This window comes from Hemitrygon akajei, chromosome 21 (assembly GCF_048418815.1).
Source record: "Hemitrygon akajei chromosome 21, sHemAka1.3, whole genome shotgun sequence".
Lineage (NCBI taxonomy): Eukaryota > Metazoa > Chordata > Chondrichthyes > Myliobatiformes > Dasyatidae > Hemitrygon > Hemitrygon akajei.
The window spans coordinates 34,005,956-34,027,362 of record NC_133144.1 but is presented as its reverse complement, the minus strand read 5'-3'; the positions used below and the strand labels follow the sequence as shown (position 1 = coordinate 34,027,362).

General features: G+C 41.5%; 1 protein-coding gene across 15 annotated transcripts in view; it reads left to right on the top strand.

Annotated features, from left to right (window-relative positions):
• Positions 1-20,704, top strand: part of LOC140714202 (paired box protein Pax-2-like) — a 167,295-nt gene extending 146,591 nt beyond the window's left edge. For 11 of the 15 annotated variants that reach the window (XM_073025180.1, XM_073025171.1, XM_073025172.1 and 8 more), the window contains 3 exons: positions 6,330-6,431; positions 18,033-18,119; positions 20,256-20,704. In XM_073025180.1, coding sequence (XP_072881281.1) covers positions 6,330-6,431; positions 18,033-18,119; positions 20,256-20,377 — 311 coding nt within the window. In that variant the 3' untranslated portion in view covers positions 20,378-20,704. Of the gene's footprint in view, positions 1-6,329; positions 6,432-18,032; positions 18,120-20,236 lie in introns of all 15 variants that reach the window. The other 4 variants (XM_073025177.1, XM_073025181.1, XM_073025182.1 and 1 more) reach the window with 1 other exon arrangement.
• The last annotated feature ends 703 nt before the right edge of the window (positions 20,705-21,407 follow it).

Here is a 21,407-nt window from a genome sequence, read left to right as displayed (position 1 = left end):
GTTAGATAAACCTGGTCTGGCTTATGAAACTCCCAACGTCAGTTCCTGTTTGCTCGGTGCTCTTCCTTCTAGGCATAGTGGGGAGCTCTGATCTCAGCCCCGAGCTATTGCAGCTTGGGGTGTTGGAGTTTGGAAATCATATCCAATGCCATCTGTAAGAAGTCTATATGCCCTCCCCTTCGAATGTGTTGAGTTTTCTCCGGGTGCTCAGCTTCCTCCCAGATTCCAAACATGTACTACTAGTTAGTAGGTTAATTGGTCATTGTAAATTGCCCTTTGATTAGGCAGGGTTAAACTGGGGGGTTGCTGAGTGACACAGCTTGAAGGGCCGGAATTTTTCAATAAATTTGATAAATATTGAACAGGATATTGCACCTCGTTGAATGTGGAGGAGTGGAGTAGGTAGGATTGTTCTATTGGGAGATAGCATAGAAACATAGAAAATAGGTGCAGGAGTAGGCCATTCGGCCCTTCGAGCCTGCACCGCCATTCAGTATGATCATGGCTGATCATCCAACTGAGAACCCTGTACCTGCTTTCCCTCCATACCCCCTGATCCCTTTAGCCACAAGGGCCATATCTAACTTTATGCCCCAAAAAATTGAATGGCCTCCTGTCTTTCCTCACTTGGATGACTCTGCCTCTTTAAAAAAAATGCTGCCTGTAGTTAGTAACTTCTGAAAACAATGAGAACTTAATAAAATTAAACCTGGGTTTGCAAAAATTCAAAACATATTCAGTAGTTTTCAATCAAATAATGGTATGAACATTGCACAACATCTAGAAGCTGGAATGTTAATAGCCACATAGTGTGGTCGAAAACAGGAGTTCTGATAAGTCAGATCTGGCTGCCAAATCACACTTGGATAGTAGTTATTACATTGTAATAACCAAGCTAACAGATCTTGTACAAAACAGCCATTGAATCTGGAAATGGGTGACAAGGTAGGGGAGCAAGGAAAGCAATCTGTATTTTAAATGTATTGTAAGGGGAAAAGTGCTGGTTGAGAGGGAGGGGACCGATGGGAATCAAAGTACAACAGATGCTGGACTGGTGTATAAGAGGCTGCAGGTCAATGGAAAGAGAATAAGGGTTGAGGTGTTAGTTCTGTCTCCACAGACGCTGCTTGGCCTGCTAGGTTTTCCCAGCACTTTCTGTATTGTGAAGTTAATGGTTGCAAGACTCTGAAGAAGGCAAATCAGGAGCTATCTGAGGCTCTTGAAAAGACGTTTGGGCAGAGAAAGGAGAAAATAAGGCAAGGAGCAAAGGAGAAGTACATAGGCAAGATGGAACATGTTCAAAGCAGAAGAAATGCAGTGAAAACCATTGGCGGAGGTTAACATGACAACAAAAGGCTAAAAGCACCAACTGCATAGCTTTGCAAGGAGTTGAATGAGATGGGTTTTTTTATCGTGTGGGTAGGTGAGGAATCAAGAAGGATCAGTGCTGAGCAATATTAAGATTCTGACACAAGATTAATTAGCCCTTTTATTAAAGGGTTCTGTATTCAATGCTCTTTATCAGTCAGGGCATTAAGAAGAGAAGTTATGTTGTAGTTGTCAGTGAGTCCACATTTGGAATTTGTGTTTGGTTCTGGTCACCCTCTATCAGAAGGATGCCATTAAGCTGAAAAGAGTGCAAAGGAGATTTTCGAAGATATTGCAGAGGCTTTAGAGGCTGAGTTATGAACAGGTTGGGGCATAAATTGGATGAATGTGCACAGTCCTTTAACCTAAGGATATGGAATTAAGAACTAGAGAACACAGATTTAAGGAGGGGGGGGGGGAGAGAGATTTAATAAGAACTGAGGAGCAACTTTTACACCCAGACATTGGTCAGTATAAGGAAGTGGTTGAAGCAGGTACATTCACAACATTTGAAAGGTACTTGGAGAGGTACATGGATTGCAATGGTTTGAAGCAATATAAGCTAAAGGTGAGTAAATGGAATGATCTCAGGTGGTCAGCCTGGATCTGTTGGGCCAACGGGTCTTTTTCCATGCCGTATGGTTCTCTGATTCTGTGGCAATAGGAAAATAGGGAGAATCTGCATAAAAGCTTTAGTGACTGAAGCCAATAGATTGTGAATGCTGATTGCATACAATAATCGTGCGGGCTCGATGGTGGAGCATAGTGTTCTGGAGAAAATGTGAAGGAGAAATCTGCCTGTCTCTCGAGAAGGCAGATCAACCTCGGATCAACATTTCTTTGTCTTTCTGTTCACGAGGGGCAACTATGTTACTATTTCATGTGACCTAAGATTTAATATCTCTCTTCACTTCCAGTCTCTCTGAATGTGAGCCCCACAGAACCTGTCAGAGCCCCCAGAGTGTTACTAGCAAGTAATCTAGATGGTGTCTCTCAGGAATGTATCTAGCCTGTGATAATCCTGTCAGTTAACACACCAATCACTCAATATTTTGCAGTCATCAGAAGCAGATTTGATGGGGGAAACGCCAGAGTTAATGCCCGGTGTTACTTTGATCTGAAGTTGTGACACATCTGGAGGTTACACATCAAGCTAAAAATTAAAGCTGTGGACATCTTTGTAGTACGTTTGCTGTGGGCAGTACAAATGGGAATTAGCTTGTCCATCACCTTCTTGTACGGGAACCCTGCTGAGGGCATTAACCTCAGGCATCTCTAAAGCTGTAGCCAATGAGAACTCATAGACTGAAGTATGTCGTGGGGATATCCAATTAAATTCTCCCAGCAGAGAGGAGAATTCAGCTGAGTGTGACCTAGGTGTGGGGTGAGCGTAAACTGAGTGGCCAGGGTATGAAGTGGCTGCAAGACAAGTGCGAGTTCCTGTGGATTTCATTCACTTCCTGTGAGCAGGTCGTGAACTGGGTCTGAGATGAATTTGAGCTGGATGTGAACCGCAGGCAAGGTGGGTGTGAGCTGGCTAACTGGGTGTGAGGTGTGTGCTCCAGATGTAAGCTGTGTTGAGTTGGGTTTGAAATTGCAGTGATTTTATCGTGCCACGGGGGAAGTTGTGTTTGTGGACAGTCGCTGAGCATGAGGTGACTGTTAGTTGGATGTGCATTCAATGTGATCTGGGTGTTTCTGCTATTTAAATATTCCTGTGATAATCGTAGTATATGTGGGTGTTAAGACATCTTTTGCAATCATTGCTATATACATATCTGAGTATATTTATTATGTAGAACAGTACTGACTGAGCAATATCAGGGTTGTTGTACGTCTGTCAAAAGTTTCAGGGCATTGGCATGTCTGCTCTTTATATCTGTCATGCCAAATCTGTGCATTATAACATCTGAAAGTATTAAAGTCTCAGAAATTGCCACAGGCATTCCTTAAGATATTTTGAAACGATCCATTACTTTGCATTGTTCCCTGTCATGGCTTTCCCAGGTTAAAGAATGAGCAGCTGTAACAAAAACCTACAGTGTGCCCGCTCAGAACTTCATATCCAACGGAGCTCTGACTGCAAAGATTCCAAAGGGCTTCCTCAGGTATCCAAAGCTGGAACCAGAACAAAGCAGAAAGAATGTGAAGGGTTTGGTTGTTTGTGACAGCAAGAATAATGCGCTCTGATTTCGTAACACCTGAGCCCAGTCCGGCATGAAACCACAGCCACAGCGGACAGACTGCTAGGCCTCATAGAGCGGCAGTTTACCTTCTCAGTATTAGTGGAGATTAAAGCAGAGACAGCAGATAAAAATGAAGTGCTCGGGGAAGAATAGATGTGATTGGAGCCCACCTTTGGTTTCAGTAAAAACAAACTTGTAAACAATGATTCCAGTTCGAGCTTGTTTTAAGATTAAACCCACCTACATTCCCACCCTAGTTGTGAGATGCAGCATTGGAATGAGGGAGAGGGAGTGTCCACTCACTTGTGTTGCTTAGTGTTAATAGCCTGGGTTAAAACAGAGTTTTGATTTGGAACTGACAGCTAAAAGGCAAAGGAAGATGTATCAGTTGTTAAATGAATAATGCTTGCACAGAACATGGCTCTTGACAAAGCCTTTGGTCATTGCTCTTATAATTTTTCATTTGATTGTTGTACGTTTTGAGTTTCACCTCTTTAGGAACTTGCCCTAAGGGTCTGGTGTTTTTGCACATTGCTGTAGCTGTGGCTTTGCTGGGCACAGCTGCTCAGCCACATATGCAACGTAACAGAACCTGGCACTTCAAGATAAGTTCATTGGCTGCAAAGCTCACTAGGGCACCCTAAGTTTGTGCAAGGTGTGAAAGTGTGGTACAGTAGCATGGGGTCAACATAACACTATTACAGCGCCTGCGAACCAGGTTCAATTCTGCAGCTGTCTGCAAAGAGTGTGTATGTTCTCCCATGACTACGTTGGTTTCCTTTAGGTTATCTGGTTTCCTTCTGCATTCTAAAGCATATGGTTTAGCAGGGCTGTTGGTCACATGGATGTAATTGAGCAGTGCGGGCTCTTTGGGCCAGTAATGCTTGTTACTGTGCTGTATCTCCAAATAAGTAATAAATAAATGTAATTGCTTTCCTTTCTGAAAGATGTTTTCATTATATGAAGCATCTTTTATTTAAATAACATCATTATCGTTGCAAGGAGTCGAAGGTGCTTTGCAGGATTACTAACTGATGCACATGGGCACACAGCCCCACAAGGAGGGGAAGCAAAAATCATCAACTTGTGAAGAGGGTTGGGCAGGGTGTTGCTTGTGTTAAAACAGCTGAAGGCATGTAGAGCACAGAAAATGGCAAAGCGCTAACAGCCATACCTGGCGGAGTATAGAGATCTTCAAGGGCTCCATGCCGAAAGAGACGACAGAGATAAACTTCCGAGCGTGCCCCTTTTGCACAAACTCTCATGCTCCCAGAACACATTCTGCACAATCAGGAAAGTTCACTCTACTTTCTGAAGATGCAGAAGAGAGCTGGACTATGTACATCTATACTAACATCATTCTACAGAGGAGCAGTAGAGAGCATCCTAACAAACTGAATCACTTCATGGTACAGAAACCACATTGTAGTGAATAGGAGGGCTCTAAAATGGGTAGTCCAAATTGTCCATGAATCACCAGAACTAACCTACCTGTCATTAATGTCATAAATAGAGAAAGGACTGGAAAAGGGCCAGGAACATCATGAAGGATCCCACCCACCCACCTCATGGACTATTTGCCCCAATCCAATCAGGGATTTTGCTATGTAGTATCCATGCCAGGACCACCAAACTCAGAAACATTTACTTTTCCCAAGCAGTAAGACTGATCAACACCCACTAACCCACCCCTAACCACCATGACTTCATCATTTCCTATCAATCACCTTTTGTACAGACACCCCTGTGCCTAGTGTCACTTTATGGATATACAATCAATCTATGTACATTAACTATTTTATGTATTTATATTTATTGTGGTTTTTATTATTATTGTTGTGTTCCTTATCTTATTGTATTCTTTTGTGCTGCATCAGAGCTGGAGTAACAATTATTTCATTCTCCATTTCACTTGTGAACTGGAAATGACATTAAACTGCCTTGAACCTTGAATTTCATCTCCGACGTGTTTTATGGAGAGTGCAGATAATAAAGTATTTATAGTTTATTAATCAGTAGTCTAATTACTGGTCAGCTAATGATATTTCTTCCTGATATCTTCATTGTTTATTCTATTTTACTGTGTTTAGAATCATAGATTAAATAGATGGGCTATCATCTGAAGCAGTTTCCTAAGGAATAACAAGTGGAGTTAGACTGCTGACATAAATATAAAGCAACCATAGACAAGTGTGCACGCGCGCACACACACACACATGCACGCACACACGCACACACACACACTCACACACGCACACACACTCACACACACACGCACACACACGCACACACACACACACACACACACACACACACACACACGCACACACACACACACACGCACACACACGCACACACACGCACACACACGCACACACACGCACACACACACACACACACACGCACACACACGCGCACACACACGCGCACACACACGCGCACACACACACACACACACACACACACACACACACACACACACACACACACACACACACACACACACACACACACACACACACAAGCTTTCCTCAATCACTTCTATTTGCATACATTCACATAATTAGTAATAAACGTTCCCACATATATGCACATACAAACTCACAGCCATACAAACACAGCAGACAAAGCCTTCCATGTTTCGATTTCTCTCACATAGTCGACCGCACACATTCTGATCCCCAGGTGTATTCTCACAGGGTTGGTGTCCATATATCTGTTGTCTAAAGTGCCTCAGTACATCCCATTGATACTGACAGTATGTTTGTTTTCCAGGCCGGGACATGGCGAGTACGACTTTACCTGGCTATCCTCCACATGTGCCGCCGACTGGCCAGGGCAGCTACTCCACCTCCACACTGGCTGGCATGGTACCAGGTAACTTCCCAGCTTACTGAGATAGTGTCAGTGTGAAGAGCAAGAAGTGGTAAAAATGTCTTTATTTTCCTGTGGCAATGCATTATTATTGCTGAGAAGATGATGCAATTGGTTACTGTGTCCGGGGATATAAATGTGGCTCAGTGAAGACAGCGTCAGACTACAGGAGCAGCTATAGACATGCTGAGCAGATGGAATGTTTACTCAGAACCCAGGATAGTGTAATGGATCAGCTGAGGACAGGTAATGCAGGGTTTACAGGTAATAACTCTCAGAAAGGGACAGGGAAGGGATTTACCACACTGGGCAGGCACTCACCTATTATTTAGAACATAGAACATAGAAATCTACAGCACATTACAGGCTCTTCGGCCCATAATGTTGTGCTGACCATGTAACCTACTCCAGAAACAGCCTAGAATTTCCCTAGCGCATATCCCTCTGTTTTTTCTAAGCTCCATGTACCTATCTAAGAGTTCCTTAAAAGACCATATTGTATCCACCTCCACCACTGTTGCTGGCAGTGTATTCCATGCCCCCACCACTCTGAGTGAAAAATTTACCCCTAACATCCCCTCTGTACCTACTTCCCAGCACTTTAAAACTATGCCCCTCATGTTAGCCATTTCAGCCTGGGAAAAATACCTCTGGCTATCCACATGATCAATGCCTCTCATCATCTTATACACCTCTATCAGGTCTCCTCTCATCCTCCGTCACTCCAAGGAGAAAAGGCCAAGTTTTTAAAGGCCAAATTCATTCATTCTTTATTTCAAAACTCTTTGGTCATGGCAATTTTTTGTTAATGACCACCAAAAAACTTTTGAACAATCCTTTTGAAGATGCAGTCAAAGTCAAAGTCAATTTTTACAGGAAAAAACACAATTAGAACAAACAATAACACAAGCAACACACACAAAATGCTGGAGGAACTCAGCAGGCCAGGCAGCATCCATAGAAAAGAGTACAGTTAGTGTTTTGGGCCTGAAACGTTGACTGTACTCTTTTCTGTAGACGAGTGAGCAGCAACAGAGTATTTTGTTGTACATTGAGTTACAATGCACTAGTGGTGGAGGGTATGAATGCACAGCAGGGTGGATAGGTATCAATTAAGTGAACTTCATGAGAGATGTTGGCATTGCAACGATTGAGGCAAATGGAGAGTATTTCATTAAACGTAGTTTATTTTAAGTACCTCGTGGATGTTGAAAAGGTCTTGGTAAGTGAGGTCATGTTTGAGTGGTAATGATTCACTTCAGCCTGCTGTGTAGGATTACAGACAAGAGGAGTGTATGGCACAGAGAGGTCCAATGACCTATCCAAGTTGTACAGACGCTTTGACTTAGTCCTGTTTCCCCACTCTTTCCTAATACTCACAAAATGTCTGATTTTTTTTAAAATCTACCAAGGATAGTGTTTCTGTCTCTATATTAAATGGGCAATCGATCCCAAACTTCCAAAAAATATCGCCTGAACAATTTTCAGAGATGATTTGAAAATTGTGACATTAATTAATGGTAAATATTTTACTGATTTGTGATCGTGATGTCCGTTGAAATGCCATCATTCCCTCTGCATTATTCTTTACCTTTGTACAGCCAGTTGAAAGGACACTGTGACTGATCGTTAAAAAGCAGATCATTGTACAATTACTTCCTATTCTGATTGTTGACAGTAGTTCATTCAAGATTTTATATTAGTTACAAAATATATTTGAGCAGAAACGTGAATCAAACTTTACTCTTGAAAATCAAAGCACTTTCATGCACCACTACCCAAGGGTATTGGCAGTTACATTCTGATAACACTTAAGACATTCTGTTACTGAATTTTTAAGCTGGCTTTCATAAAGTTTTTTCCTGTAAAGCTGTCAATTAAACTCCATATTGCAGGAATTCAGGATTAACCTTTTAGGGAATAAATGAGAGAAAGCACTTTAAGAATCAACAAACTAACAAATTTATGTAGCAATTTTCCTGGTCTTAGGTTGTCTCAAAGCTTTTGGCAACATTTTACTTCTGAGGAAACTGACCACACTTTTCCCAAGGGTTTTTAAAGATTGGCAATAAATGTTGGCCCTGACAGCATGTCCTGATTCCAAAACGTGGATATAATATATGTAACGGCTAGGATAAGAATAAGTAGCATGAATTGGCTACGGTTGATCCACTTTCCCATCTCCTGTTGCGAGTAATTTGACAGCCATGACTTAGACGATAAAAAGTTCATTTCCAAGTCAGGAGCTAGTGGGTTGTCCTACTCCAGAAACTTGAGCACAATGTTCAAAGTTGTGTCGTCTGAGTGTTTTTGGACAGTAGTGCATCTTTCAGGTATGATGATGAAGTGAAGAACACTGGCTGGTGTAAAATATCCCATGGCACACTTTGAAGAAGATACAATGAGTTTTCTTTCTATTCCTTTTCAATATTTATCCATAGGTTACTATCACTGCAACTGATCACCTTGTCATTATTACATTGTTGCTCCTGGCTGCTGCAAATTCTGACAACAGTGGACTAAAGTACTCCATTCAGTAACAGGCGTTTCCAAATGTTCTGAGGTCATGATGACCTCTGTAAATATAACCTTTTGTAGTGATATTAATTGACGAATACTACTACTCTTTTAGAACGTCGCTGCTCTCCTGTGTAGGAGCACACCAGCCTGAATGATAAAGCTCAAATTTCAGAAGTAGGGTTGCACCCTGACATTACCATTACCAATTTAAAGGAGTTTTGCTGTCTTGTTGAGACTATAGCATGGCGGTTCAAAGTTTGTGATGGGATTAAGAGAGGAAATGCTGAGGTTGACTGGAGTTTGATCAGCAGGCACTTATGTGGACATTGTGCATTAGAATGATATTTCCCTTGATAATCCTGTAAATGTAGATACATTGTTATGGACATCGTTGTTACATGTCAGATGGGAGCAGTGTAATATTGGCTGTCAAATATTGCTGTTATCTGATACTACCTGTTTAAGTACGCTGTTGGGATGGATGGCTGCTCCTTGGGTTCCAACTCTGATTTCAAAATCCTCCTGAGCCAGCTCGGAGGAGCCATCAGAATGATCAGATATGTTTCTTTTTGACCTTTGGAATCTTAGTGATTTTGTTTGTCCCTCTGTGAGTGAAGCTTCTGCCCCACAATCTTAGCCAGGCAACCAAGAATTAACTACGTCTGCAATATGTTGATCTACATTAGCCTGGGAAATAAATCCATGCATTGCCACTTCCATATTCCCTCTGCTAGTGTACAGGGCATGAAGCTCACTTAACATTCACTGTTGGAATTCTCTGGGAATAACCAGCCAGTGTCCCCACTTAGCACATTGCTGGTTTGCAGATCATTCCTGTTTCCACTGCAGAAAGGTCAGATGTTTTTGATGATACCAACATCAGATTAATTTCTCATTGTAAGGTTCTGGCCTTCAAACTACATCGTTGTGAGTAGTTTGTGGAGTTTCGTTTGCTGTGACTGGGAAATGGTCATCAACAGCTGGCAGCACAAAATTGTACTTTCCAAATTCACTGAGGCCTCTATATATGAGAGCCTGGAGAGTTAATCAGCAGTGGTATTCTGTTTACTCCGGGATTATGTCCAATAACATGGCTATTCTGTGAGAGTAGCATGCCCATTGTTGTAGTCCCAATCCTGGCAAATGGTCTTGTATAAAAGGTTGACTTAAGTCCAACAATGGCCAGTGAGGACATGTGGCCTCCATGATGAAGGAAGATGAGAGTCCTTGTCTCTTGTGGATTTGTGCGTAATTCTCTTGCTTCTTGTCAAAAGGTAGGAAGATGGATGATAGAACATTGGAGGACTATGCAGGAGGAAAGGGTTAGATTGATCTTGAAGTAAATTAAAATGTCAGCACAATGTGATGGGCCAATGGGCCTGAGCTGTACTGTAATGTTCTATGTTCTAAGGGGGCTGATCATATCCGTCAGGTGATGAACTTCCAACACTTTTGAAAGCATCCCAGGAAGTTCTTAGTGCCCTTTCCTTCTTGCAATGGATGACTCACTGATAAAAGCTCACCTTACACTTAGCATTTGACCCTCTGTTACTGTTCTTCCCAATGATAGGCCTCATCTGTCTGCAATGACATGTGGAGAGGTATTCGCACTGAGACAAGGTCTTGCAACTACCTGAGAACCAGGTGTAATGTTGCAGCATTCCCAGAAACACCAGAACTCTGTTCTGCTATCTACTCTGTGGCCATTAAGTATATATTATCATTGACATACGTCGCAAAGGATGTTTTGCAGCAGCAGTATAGTGCAAGACATAAAAATTACTCTAAGTTATAAAAAATAAATAAATAGATAGATAGATCATCTAACTCATTGTAACCTAGCAAATGTTGAAAGGCTTAGATAGAGTGGACATGGAGAAGATTTTTCAAAATAGTGCAGGAATCTAGGACCAGAGGCCACAAGCTCAGAAGAGAAGATTGCCCCTTTAGAAGAGAGATGATGAGTTTACCCAGTTGGTGGTGAATCTGTGGACTTAATTACCACAGATGGCTATGGAGGGTGTATTTAAAGTGGAGGTTGATAGGTTCTTGATTCATCAGGGTGTCAAGAGTTACAGGGAGAAGGCAGGAGAATGGTCAAATGGTGGAGCAGATTCAATGGGCCAAATGGCTTAATTCTGCTCATATGTCTTGTGATCTTACAAATAGTGCAAAAGAGGAGTAATGAAATATAGTTTATGGACCATTCAGAAATCTAACGGCAGAGGGGAAGAAATTGCTCCTAAAACATTGGGCGTGGGTCATCACGCTCCTGTGCCTCCTGTAGTAATAAGAAGAGGGCTTGTCCTGGGTGGTGAGAGACTCTAATGGTGGATACATCACTAAATATGCACTGCCTCTTGAAGTTGTCCTCAATGATGGTGGTGGTGGATTGGGGGTAGGGTGGTATACTTTGTGCCGGTGATCGAGCTGGCTGAGTCCATAACCCTCTGCATCCTCTTCCAACCCTGTACATTGGAGTCTCTATGCCAAGCTGTCATGCAAGCCATTAGAAACCCTCCATGTGATTTTGTGTGTGTCCCCCATCCAAAGACATGCTGGCTGGTAAACATCCTGCTGTAGGATGGTGGTGAAATCTGGGGAAGATGATGGTAAAGTGGGCAAAATAAAACAAGATTACTATAAAAATGGTGTTTTATGGCAGGCATGGACTCAAACTTGTTCTCCCTGCTCTGTGATTCTGTGAGCCTATGGTGTCCCATGTTGTTTTGTTCTTCTTCTTCTTATTTCCTAAGTGTGGGCCACTGGACAAGCTGCTGGTCCATCAGTTTCACATTTGCTGCGAGGACCCCAATCCTTTCAGTGCCTTGAAAACTCAGGATCCTCTTCAGACCAGGACGTGCAATATGCTGAGGTTACAAATCTGTGCTTCAGCCAGTCGCCGCCCAGTAACATTGGCTATTGTTTTTGGTTGACCATGATTACTGAAAATCTGGTTTCCTGTTCTTTTTTCCACGTTCATCTGAGTACGCTCAGAGTTTCATCCAGTGTGTGTGCAGTGCTATGTAATGGCTGATTATTTGGATCTTGCTCTCCATGCTATCCTTGGTGCTATGTGCCTCGACATATAACCAAGCAATCTGCAGCTATTTGTTTTCAGATTTTATCCACTTACTCTGATGGTAATCCTTATCTCATTACTCTTTTTGTTCTATTCCTTCTGATCACCATTCACCTCAGGATTGTGCAGATCATCCCTCAGTAATTGCTTCATTTTTGCTTCTGTTTTGTTGGACACAAGTGAGCTGATGCTGTCTGTGCTCAGATGAACTGTCGCCATCACAATGATACCAGCGTTTCTCCTCCTTTGCTATTCATTTGATGTTGGCTGTAAGAAGAAGATTGCGTCGCACACATGCACATCGGCAACGTACACTGTGCAGAACCCCAGGGAGAAATTGCACCTCACTAGACAAGTGATGAACAGGGTACAAATCACAGACGATGCAAAATGCAGCAAAGGAATCAGAACAGCATAAATATGGCAACATGACTCAGTGCAAAGCAAGGCTGCAGCTTGGATTATCATGATGTGCTGTTGAACAAGATCCCTCCATTGGAAAGAAGGTTTAATTAGGAACTGACCCACAACCTTAAAACCCTGATGGTATAAATTTTGACGGTGGAATCATTTAATTTAATTTAAGTAATAACTGGATGTGTATATTAAATCTGAAAGACTCAGTGTAAAGGAAAACATTTAACTTCAAAAAGTGGTCGATACAACCATATATAACCATATAACAATTACAGCATGGAAACAGGCCATCTCGGCCCTTCTAGTCCATGCTGAATGCTTACTCTCACCTAGTCCCACCAACCTGCACTCAGCCCATAACCGTCCATTCCTTTCCTGTCCATATACCTATCCAATTTTTTTTTTAATGACAAAATCGAACCTGCCTTCTACTGGAAGCTCGTTCCACACAGCTACCACTCTCTGAGTAAAGAAGTTCCCCCTCATGTTACCCCTAAACTTTTGCCCCTTAACTCTCAACTCATGTCCTCTTGTTTGAATCTCCCCTACTCTCAATGGAAAAAGCCTATCATGTCAACTCTATCTATCCCCCTCATAATTTTAAATACCTCTATCAAGTCCCCCCTCAACCTTCTACGCTCCAAAGAATAAAGACCTAACTTGTTCAACCATTCTCTGTAACTTAGGTGCTGAAACCCAGGTAACATTCTAGTAAATCTCCTCTGTACTCTCTCTAATTTGTTGACATCTTTCCAAACACAGGTTTTTATTAGAATTGGTGATGATTGACTCATTTGTGAACACCTTACTTATTTTAAAATTCTCCTTAACATTGCTAGCTCTATAAGCATTCTGGATAACTCTTAAGTGTAAATACAATTAATGCAACAATATTTGTAAATGAGGTGAGAGAGGGAGTAGAAAAAGCCAGAATGTGTGTGTCTGTGTGTGTTTGAGGAAAGAAAGAGAAGAGGAAAAGTGTAAAAGAGAAAGAGGAGAGTTATTGGTTAGTGCACTTGAAAAGATCAGGGGAGTTCTGCAAAGATAAAAAAAAAAGAGATTCCGGTGAGGTAAAAACATAGAATTTGCTGGCATTAGCAGAAAATAAATATTTGGGGAAAAATCCAGTGTTGAGGAGCAACTGAACATGTTTGATTACTATCTAAAGTGAGATGAGATAGTTCCTTCAAGTGACAGCTTACCCAGAGCTAATTATCTAATACAAACTTTCCTGAGCTATTGATAAACATTGTAGTGTGCTTTGCAAGGCCTTTGGAGCGTATCTGGTTCCCCTCTACTTAACCTGTTGTTCAGGTTCAAGAGAAGCATTTCAGGGTCAGAGAATAGAAGAAATGTCTGTAAATATTTAAATCACAGCCTTGGTCAAGAATCACAAGCTCTCTTTCTGCCCCAGAGCTCACACTGGCATGCCAATCATCTGCTGTTGGAATTCTGTGTCTGAAACAAACATTGGTTATTGGTCCAATTAGCTTGATGAAACTGGATTTCATGAACGTGTTCTGGTATACAGCCAAATTTAAAGAATTTTAAAAATTTTAAAAATTCCAATATGGGATATATTTAAATAAACATATTTTTCCATAAAAAAGCAAGGTACTATAATTGCCAGAAATTTAAAATAAAACAAATTGCTGGAAATACACAGCAAGTCAGGCAGCATATGTGGAGAGGAACATTCAATGATTACATTTTAGTAAGACCATCAACTTTGAAGACTTTACAAATAAAAGCCTCATTGACTAGAACATTGTGATAGCGTGTTGCCATATTTGCCTCCATAATTTTCCACTTGGAAAATTACAAGCACAACTTCAAGATATCTGAATAACCAACCCTAATATTAAAATCCACGACAGCAGTATCATTTGGAAAAGCAACTGCACAGTTCCAATTAATCATTCACCATACATACTTTGTTCATGGGAGGAATTCTGTAACTTTTAAAAAAATTTAACTACAGCCACCTAATGCTTTGGAGATCCTAAATGCTAAGTTGCTTTCATTAAGTCAAATTAGGCATGTGGCCACTGTGAATGTCCAGAAACCTTCAAGGCTGAAATAACCTCCCCACTCCTTTTATGGGTTGTCCCTGTGGTCCCTGTGAATACAAGATGGTGTTTCCACTCCAGATTTATGGATTCAGAGGTGACTGCTGAGGCCAATGTAGGAATTATCGACATTCCATAGATGAGGCTTGACAGAGTGGGGAGTCTGTGAGATGATGGGCTCCTTCTGCCGCTTTTAATCATGATGGAGGTGCGAGCTCTATACAGATATACTGGAAGGCAAGACTGAACCTAGGCCACCGGTGTTCCACATGATGAACCTCTGTTGCTGCCAGTGGCACCATGCATGGCATAAATGCAGAAACCCCTGTTTGCTGCGCACTTTTTCTGAAACTGTATTCCACTGAAGCCAACTTAGTGCACTTTTACAAACTTTAGTCCACTAATCAACAATAGAAGTGAAATTTTCTTCACTTTCCCTTCAGTCCATTCACTTCCCTTCGATCTCCATCCCATTGCCTTTAGTGTCTTTCCCTCTTGCGTAATATTTCCTTTGTGTCTAGGGGCAATATTTTTTGTTTTCATCTCTTCTTGTACATTCTGCAGTAGTTGAAATTTGTGATTTTATGGAAATTATACACTAATAAATCCTTAATGTGTTGAGTGGCTGTTGACACCACAAGGAGTATTTGAAATGCACAGTATAGAATTATTAAGAGGAAGTGAAGGAAATGAGTAGGGGAGTAAAGAAATTGATCATTGTGTTGTTTGGATATGACAGAGTCATAGGAGAAGATAGAGGCCAGTATCGACCTGTTGGGCAGCACTATGACACAAAAGATGGAGCTACTATGTCACAGCTCCAGTAATTCAGCTTCGCTCCTGACCTCCAGTACTGGATATGTGGAGATTGAATGGCTTTACTCTAGGTGACTTAGTTTCCTCCATATCCTAAAGACATGTAGGATGGTAGTTTAATTGGTTACTATAAGTAAAATCCAGGAAGTTGATGAAAAATGTGGTGAAAATTAATTCTGATAAGTATAGGATGAACGGCAGCATTGCCTCAGTGTGTCGATGAGTCTATTTCCTTGCTGAATGAGTCTATGACGTTGAGACTCCAATATCAGTTTCTCTGCTACAGATTCTTTGCAATGATGTATCTATGTAATCATCATTATTCCTTCTGTGTTGATTTGTTACATGTTTCCTCTTTACTCTGTTTCCTGTTTATACTGAAGTTATGATGTTAATTTGACTGTGTGCTGCATGCATTAATCTGCATCACTTGTTGAATGCACTGCTTTCCCTCACGGTTGTTTCTTTGTCCCTATGCTGGATTATAATATTCAGCACGTTGCCACTTCAGAGTAATTTTGCCCACAGAAAATTCCCAAACTGTCTCGGTCCTCTGCACTAGATCACCCACGTTGGTTTTATTTGGATACAGAGGCAGCAACGATTTAACCCCTATCACATAACAGCTGGAAGTGGAGCAGGTTCTGAGCAGCTGAAAGTCTCTTACTGAGCTTTTGCTGTAGACTATCCTTATGGTCTTCAGATTGTCAGAGATGTATAAGAGTGATAAAATATTAAATTCAAAAAATTTAAAAAACAATTTTGATGTAATAAAAATATTAAAATAACTAAACATGTTAAATTAAAATATAAGCTATGAAATTAACTGCTCTTAGAGTTGAGATCTGGATGCACTGCCATCTCCCATTATGGTGTCTCAGATCTCCACACTGGACTGAATATGAGTAGACTCAGAGCCTTCCTGAAACACAGAGGTTTAAAGCACAATCAGATCCTATGCATTTCAAGAAAGAAGTGGGAAGCTCCTCCCTAATGTTGTCAGTTCAACACAAGCCCCTGAGTTTTAAATGAAACTTCTTTATATCCACACCAGCCCTTCTGATCTGGGCAGCATACTCTCCAAATTATTCAGAGAGAACTGCTGCTTTCACACCTTTGCCTCCGAGGCAGTTTCTACATTGAGTCCAGTACAGGAAAGCACTGCAAGGCATCAGTCCAAACTCATTGCTTGAAATGTTTTTCATGGACATTCAAACCCAGCTCCTTTCATGACACAAAGGTTGGAGGTGTGTTGGATAGTGTGGAGGGCTGTCAGAGGTTACAGTGGGACATTGATAGGACGCAAAACTGGGCTGAGAAGTGGCAGATGGAGTTCAACCCAGATAACTGTGAGGTGGTTCATTTTGGTAGGTCAAATATGATGACAGAATATAGTATTAATGGTAAGACTCTTGGCAGTGTGGAGGATCAGAGGGATCTTGGGGTCCGAGTCCATAGGACACTCAAGATGCTGCGCAGGTTGACTCTGTGGTTAAGAAAGCATACAGTGCATTGGTCTTCATCAATTGTGGGATTGAGTTTAGGAGCCGGGAGAAATTGCTGCAGCTATATAGGACCCTGGTCAGACCCCACTTAGAGTAATGTGCTCAGTTCTATTCGCCTGACTGCAAGAAGGATGTGGAAACCATTGAAAGAGTGCAAAGAAGATTTACAAGGATGTTGCCTGGATTGGGGAGCATGCCTTATGAGAATAGGTTGAGGGAACTCAGTCTTTTTTCCTTGGAGCGACGGAGGATGAGAGGTGACCTGATAGAGGTGTATAAGATGATGAGAGCCATTGATCGTGTGGATAGTCAGAGGCTTTATCCCTGGGCTGAAATTGCTAGCACGAGAGGGCACAGTTTTAAGGTGCTTGAAAGTAGGTACAGAGGAGATGTCAGGGGTAAGTTTTTTATGCAGAGAGTGGTGAGTGCGTGGAATGGGCTGGCAGCGGTGGTGGAGGCGGATACGATAGGGTCTTTTAAGAGACTCCCGGACAGGTACTTGGACTCAGAAAAATAGAGGGCTATGGGTAACCCTAGGTAATTTCTAAGGTAAGGACATGTTCGGCACAACTTTGTGGGCTGAAGGGCCTGTATTTTGCTGTAGGTTTTCTATGTTTCTATTCTAAATTAGTGTTCCTGGTCGTACAAAGCTGCTTGGGAGATCATCCAATGGATTTTCAGTCTTCAAGCTTTGCAGATTCCTGATTTAAATTTACAGATCAATTATTTCATTTCTGCACTGCTTCTACCCTTCTGCATTGGATTTCTTGATATTTTTCAGTGTCCAGATACAAGGCTCAGTTTCATGGCACTATTCCTGTACTTGATATGTATAAAATTTACCTCTGCGCTTTCATTTTATATCTGAGATGCTAATATTGTCACACTAACCCTTGGGTGTATACATGGTGCTAATCTTCATCACTCTGTCTCTTCTGTGTATACATATTTACTATTTTAAACCTTAATGCACCATTTGCTTTGTACTCATATTTAATACAAGTTTTCATTGCACTGCTTCTTTGATTTAAGTATATTTCTAATGGCAATTCAATGTAGCAGTAAACCACAAGAGTGAACGCAATGTGAATAATTTATCTCAGAACATGAAATTCATCCAAACACAACGAAAGGCATCGGATTGTTCTCAGCATACCATTGTCTTAAGCATTGTCTCCTGTTCTTCCTCCCCCAGGCAGTGAATTTTCCGGAAATCCTTACACTCATCCGCAGTACACGACCTACAATGAAGCCTGGCGTTTCACTAACCCAGGATTACTAAGTGAGTATTGCTGTGTTACTACAGCCACACACTTAATGCCTCTTTGAGTTTAAATGATATTTTACTGTATGATACTGAGTAAGCAGATGATTTGCACAGTGAATATTACTGCCTTAATTTCATACCGTATTAAAATTGGATTCACCTTTGCACAAACATATTGTAAACCTCAAGGTCCTGAAATTACATTTGAATTTTACTTGTTGCATCAGTAATGGAGAACATTGCAGAGTTCAGGGCAGTTTCAAATAAATCACAGCTTCAGGCCTTGACTTACTCAGTTAGGTGATCTCATATATTGTGTCTATGGGGATGTGGATGGTGAAGTTCCATTATTGCTACAATAATCCAGGATCCCCACAACCCCATGACTGTGTGTGTGTGTGTGTGTGTGTGTGTGTGTGTGTGTGTGTGTGTGTGTGTGTGTGTGTGTGTGTGTGTGTGTGTGTGTGTGTGTGTGTGTGTGTGTGTGTGTGTGTGTGTGTGAGAGAGAGAGAGAGAGAGAGAGAGAGACCATAAAAAAAATTCATCTGTGAGACCAAATCCACTTCAACCACTGATTGCTGGAAAAATCATTTTATTGGTGAATTGCATTGCCAGTGTGAATCGATTTTTTAAAGTTATTTAAACTCTGCCTTAATAATAGGTGAAATGTCACACGGTAATTTACAATTCAAACAATAGTGAAATAATGAATGTAGAGATTGAAAGCTCTATTCTGCTACTAAAGCTACTTCATATATGAATTGTCAGGAATAGAAACTATTCGTGTCCAGAATTTGCTGAATAGTTGTTACCGTATGGACACAACATGAGTAAAATTCCCTCTAATATTGTCCCTAATCTCAAAAGAGCAGCGGCATCATTTTGTAGTAACACTGTCTTTGTGAAAGCACCAACTTAGACACAGTATTGTGTTCTGCACTCACACCAGGTAGAAAGCAGGTTGTAAAAGCTCTAAGTTGTTTCACGTAAGACCCTGAAGTAAGCAGACAGAGAAACCTTTGTCTATTCGGTCTGGGTGGGATTTGAACCCCAATCCCAGAGGTAAAATGATAGCTCCTAACCCTCTACATAACACAGTCTACTCAAAGATGCTTTCATCTTTGTGAGGGACAAGCACAATGGCATTTATTCCTTTTTGGTCTGGTAGAGTAAATCTCACTGATAGCAGTATGAGCTTAGTATCGCTGACACTACGCCCTGAAATCCCCAGACAAAGTGGTCACCTGAACAAAATTACACCTGCTATATCCCTCCAAAGCTAAAACACTTGCTTTTAATATTTCTGTTGCTATTTTCTGGTCCTTCAGTTTCCTTGTTCCTTCTTTTCTCTGTAGCACACAGAGGTTCTGCTGCCTATTGCGCATGTCTAGCTATGGGTACCCTCAGCTGCCTTAGAATTCTGTATCTATTTCCCCCCTTTAAAATTCTCCTTTAAACCTACAACTTCCATAAACCAGAATCATACAACTTTGTCCAATCTCACCTGATGTGCCACATTATGCAACTTGCCAGTTTACCACTGAAAAAAGGTTATTGACATTTACATATTTGATTAAACTATTGCAACTGTACAGAAATTGCACCACTGGTATATTGCTTTGGGAGTACTGGGCATAGTGCGGAGCTGGTTGGCTGTTCATTCACTCTCATCTCAACCCTGATCAGTTGCCACATTTACATCAGGTGCACCATCCAAAAGCCTTGTTTTGGGGAGTTAATATAGTCCATCTCTTGCTTGGAGTTTCCTTAGACCAGCATTGAGAAGCTGGCAATAGATAGTCTGAGGTGTTAAATATCTCAAGCTACGATGAGCATGAAAAGACCCTGAAGTCCCTGCAGCCTGCCCTATAAACCTTATGCCCTATAAAACTATTCAGTCTTCAGCTAAGCCCAAAACCACCTATTGCACTGGAGCAAGCAAGGTTAAAGTTCCGAGACCGCTTAGGAAGTAAATTCCTATTGCTACTGGATGCCAAGACAAAGGTAAACTGACAGCTGATGTGCTCCATTAATAAGCAGATCCAACCTACCTTCTCCTGGGAGTGCATTATTTGTTGATAAACTATATATGTCCTTCCAACTGGTCCATCTTCTCCTGTGTTAACTTTCAGGTTCCCCTTATTATTATAGTGCCGCATCCAGGGGTGCTGCACCCCCCACTGCTGCCACTGCCTACGACCGCCACTAGTTTCTATGGCAACCACATGAAACTGCAAGATGAAGCTCTTGGGCTCCACATTGTACCAGTCTGATCAATTTCAATAGTGGATGAAGAAGTGGAAAACTAGAAAACTAAACTGTTAATCTGTGAATGCGATTGAAGGACTGACAATTGAGCATCAAAGTTGGTCAACGTGGGAGTCTCCGACTCTGGCTGCAAGTGTTTATCCTTCAACATTAGCTGCCATTGGTATATTTTGACTATTGGCTTTATTTTCCATGTCAGTCCCATTGATTCCTTATAGACTGGACAGAAAAAGAATAAAGAAAAGGAAACAATATCTCATTTATATATATATGTATGTATATCTTAATGAATGGATTGATTTTAAAACACATTAAAAAAAACTGCAACAGTGCTTCATTGACTCAGCATTTGGACAAACTGATACCTCCCCACCCTTTCCCCAATGTTTGACTTGGTGATTTCAATGATTCCAAATATATATTCACTCAATAAAAGAAAGCAACAACGAAAGGCCGCCTGTTGTTTACATGGAGACCGTGTCTGGAAAGTCAAAGGCAACGCGAGAATCGGGAGGTTAAACAAGTGGACTCCTTCCCTGCTGCTTCATGTTTACAAGACGGCACCTCTCAAAACTGGCTCAGTGCTGACTCCAGTCGCTACGGATGGAGGGAGTACCCCACCTCCTGCCCCATGCCCCACCCCGTCTGTTCCCTGCCCATCTGCCAGGGTTAGGGAAGACTCTGGCTGGTTTGTATACCATCTCTATGTGGCTTCTGTGGCTCCCCTGCAACCCTTGCCCTAAGACTGTACTGGTCAAGCTCCGTGGAGTACTCAGTTCACTGCAATTTGCTAGACACTTCTTTCCTATGACATACATTCTTTTCAGGAAACTGCTGAAAGCAGTAAATGATACCAATGAGCAGCACCAAGTCCACGTTTAACTGTTCAAGCCCTGATGCACAGTGTGCAACAACTCTCAATAAAGTTGGTTGCATTTTACTACAGAATTTGTTGACAGAAGGTTTAGAATGAAGACAAATGCAGTTTGTCATCTTCAGTCAGAGGATCTCAGAAGAGTGAAAAAGAAGGCCACA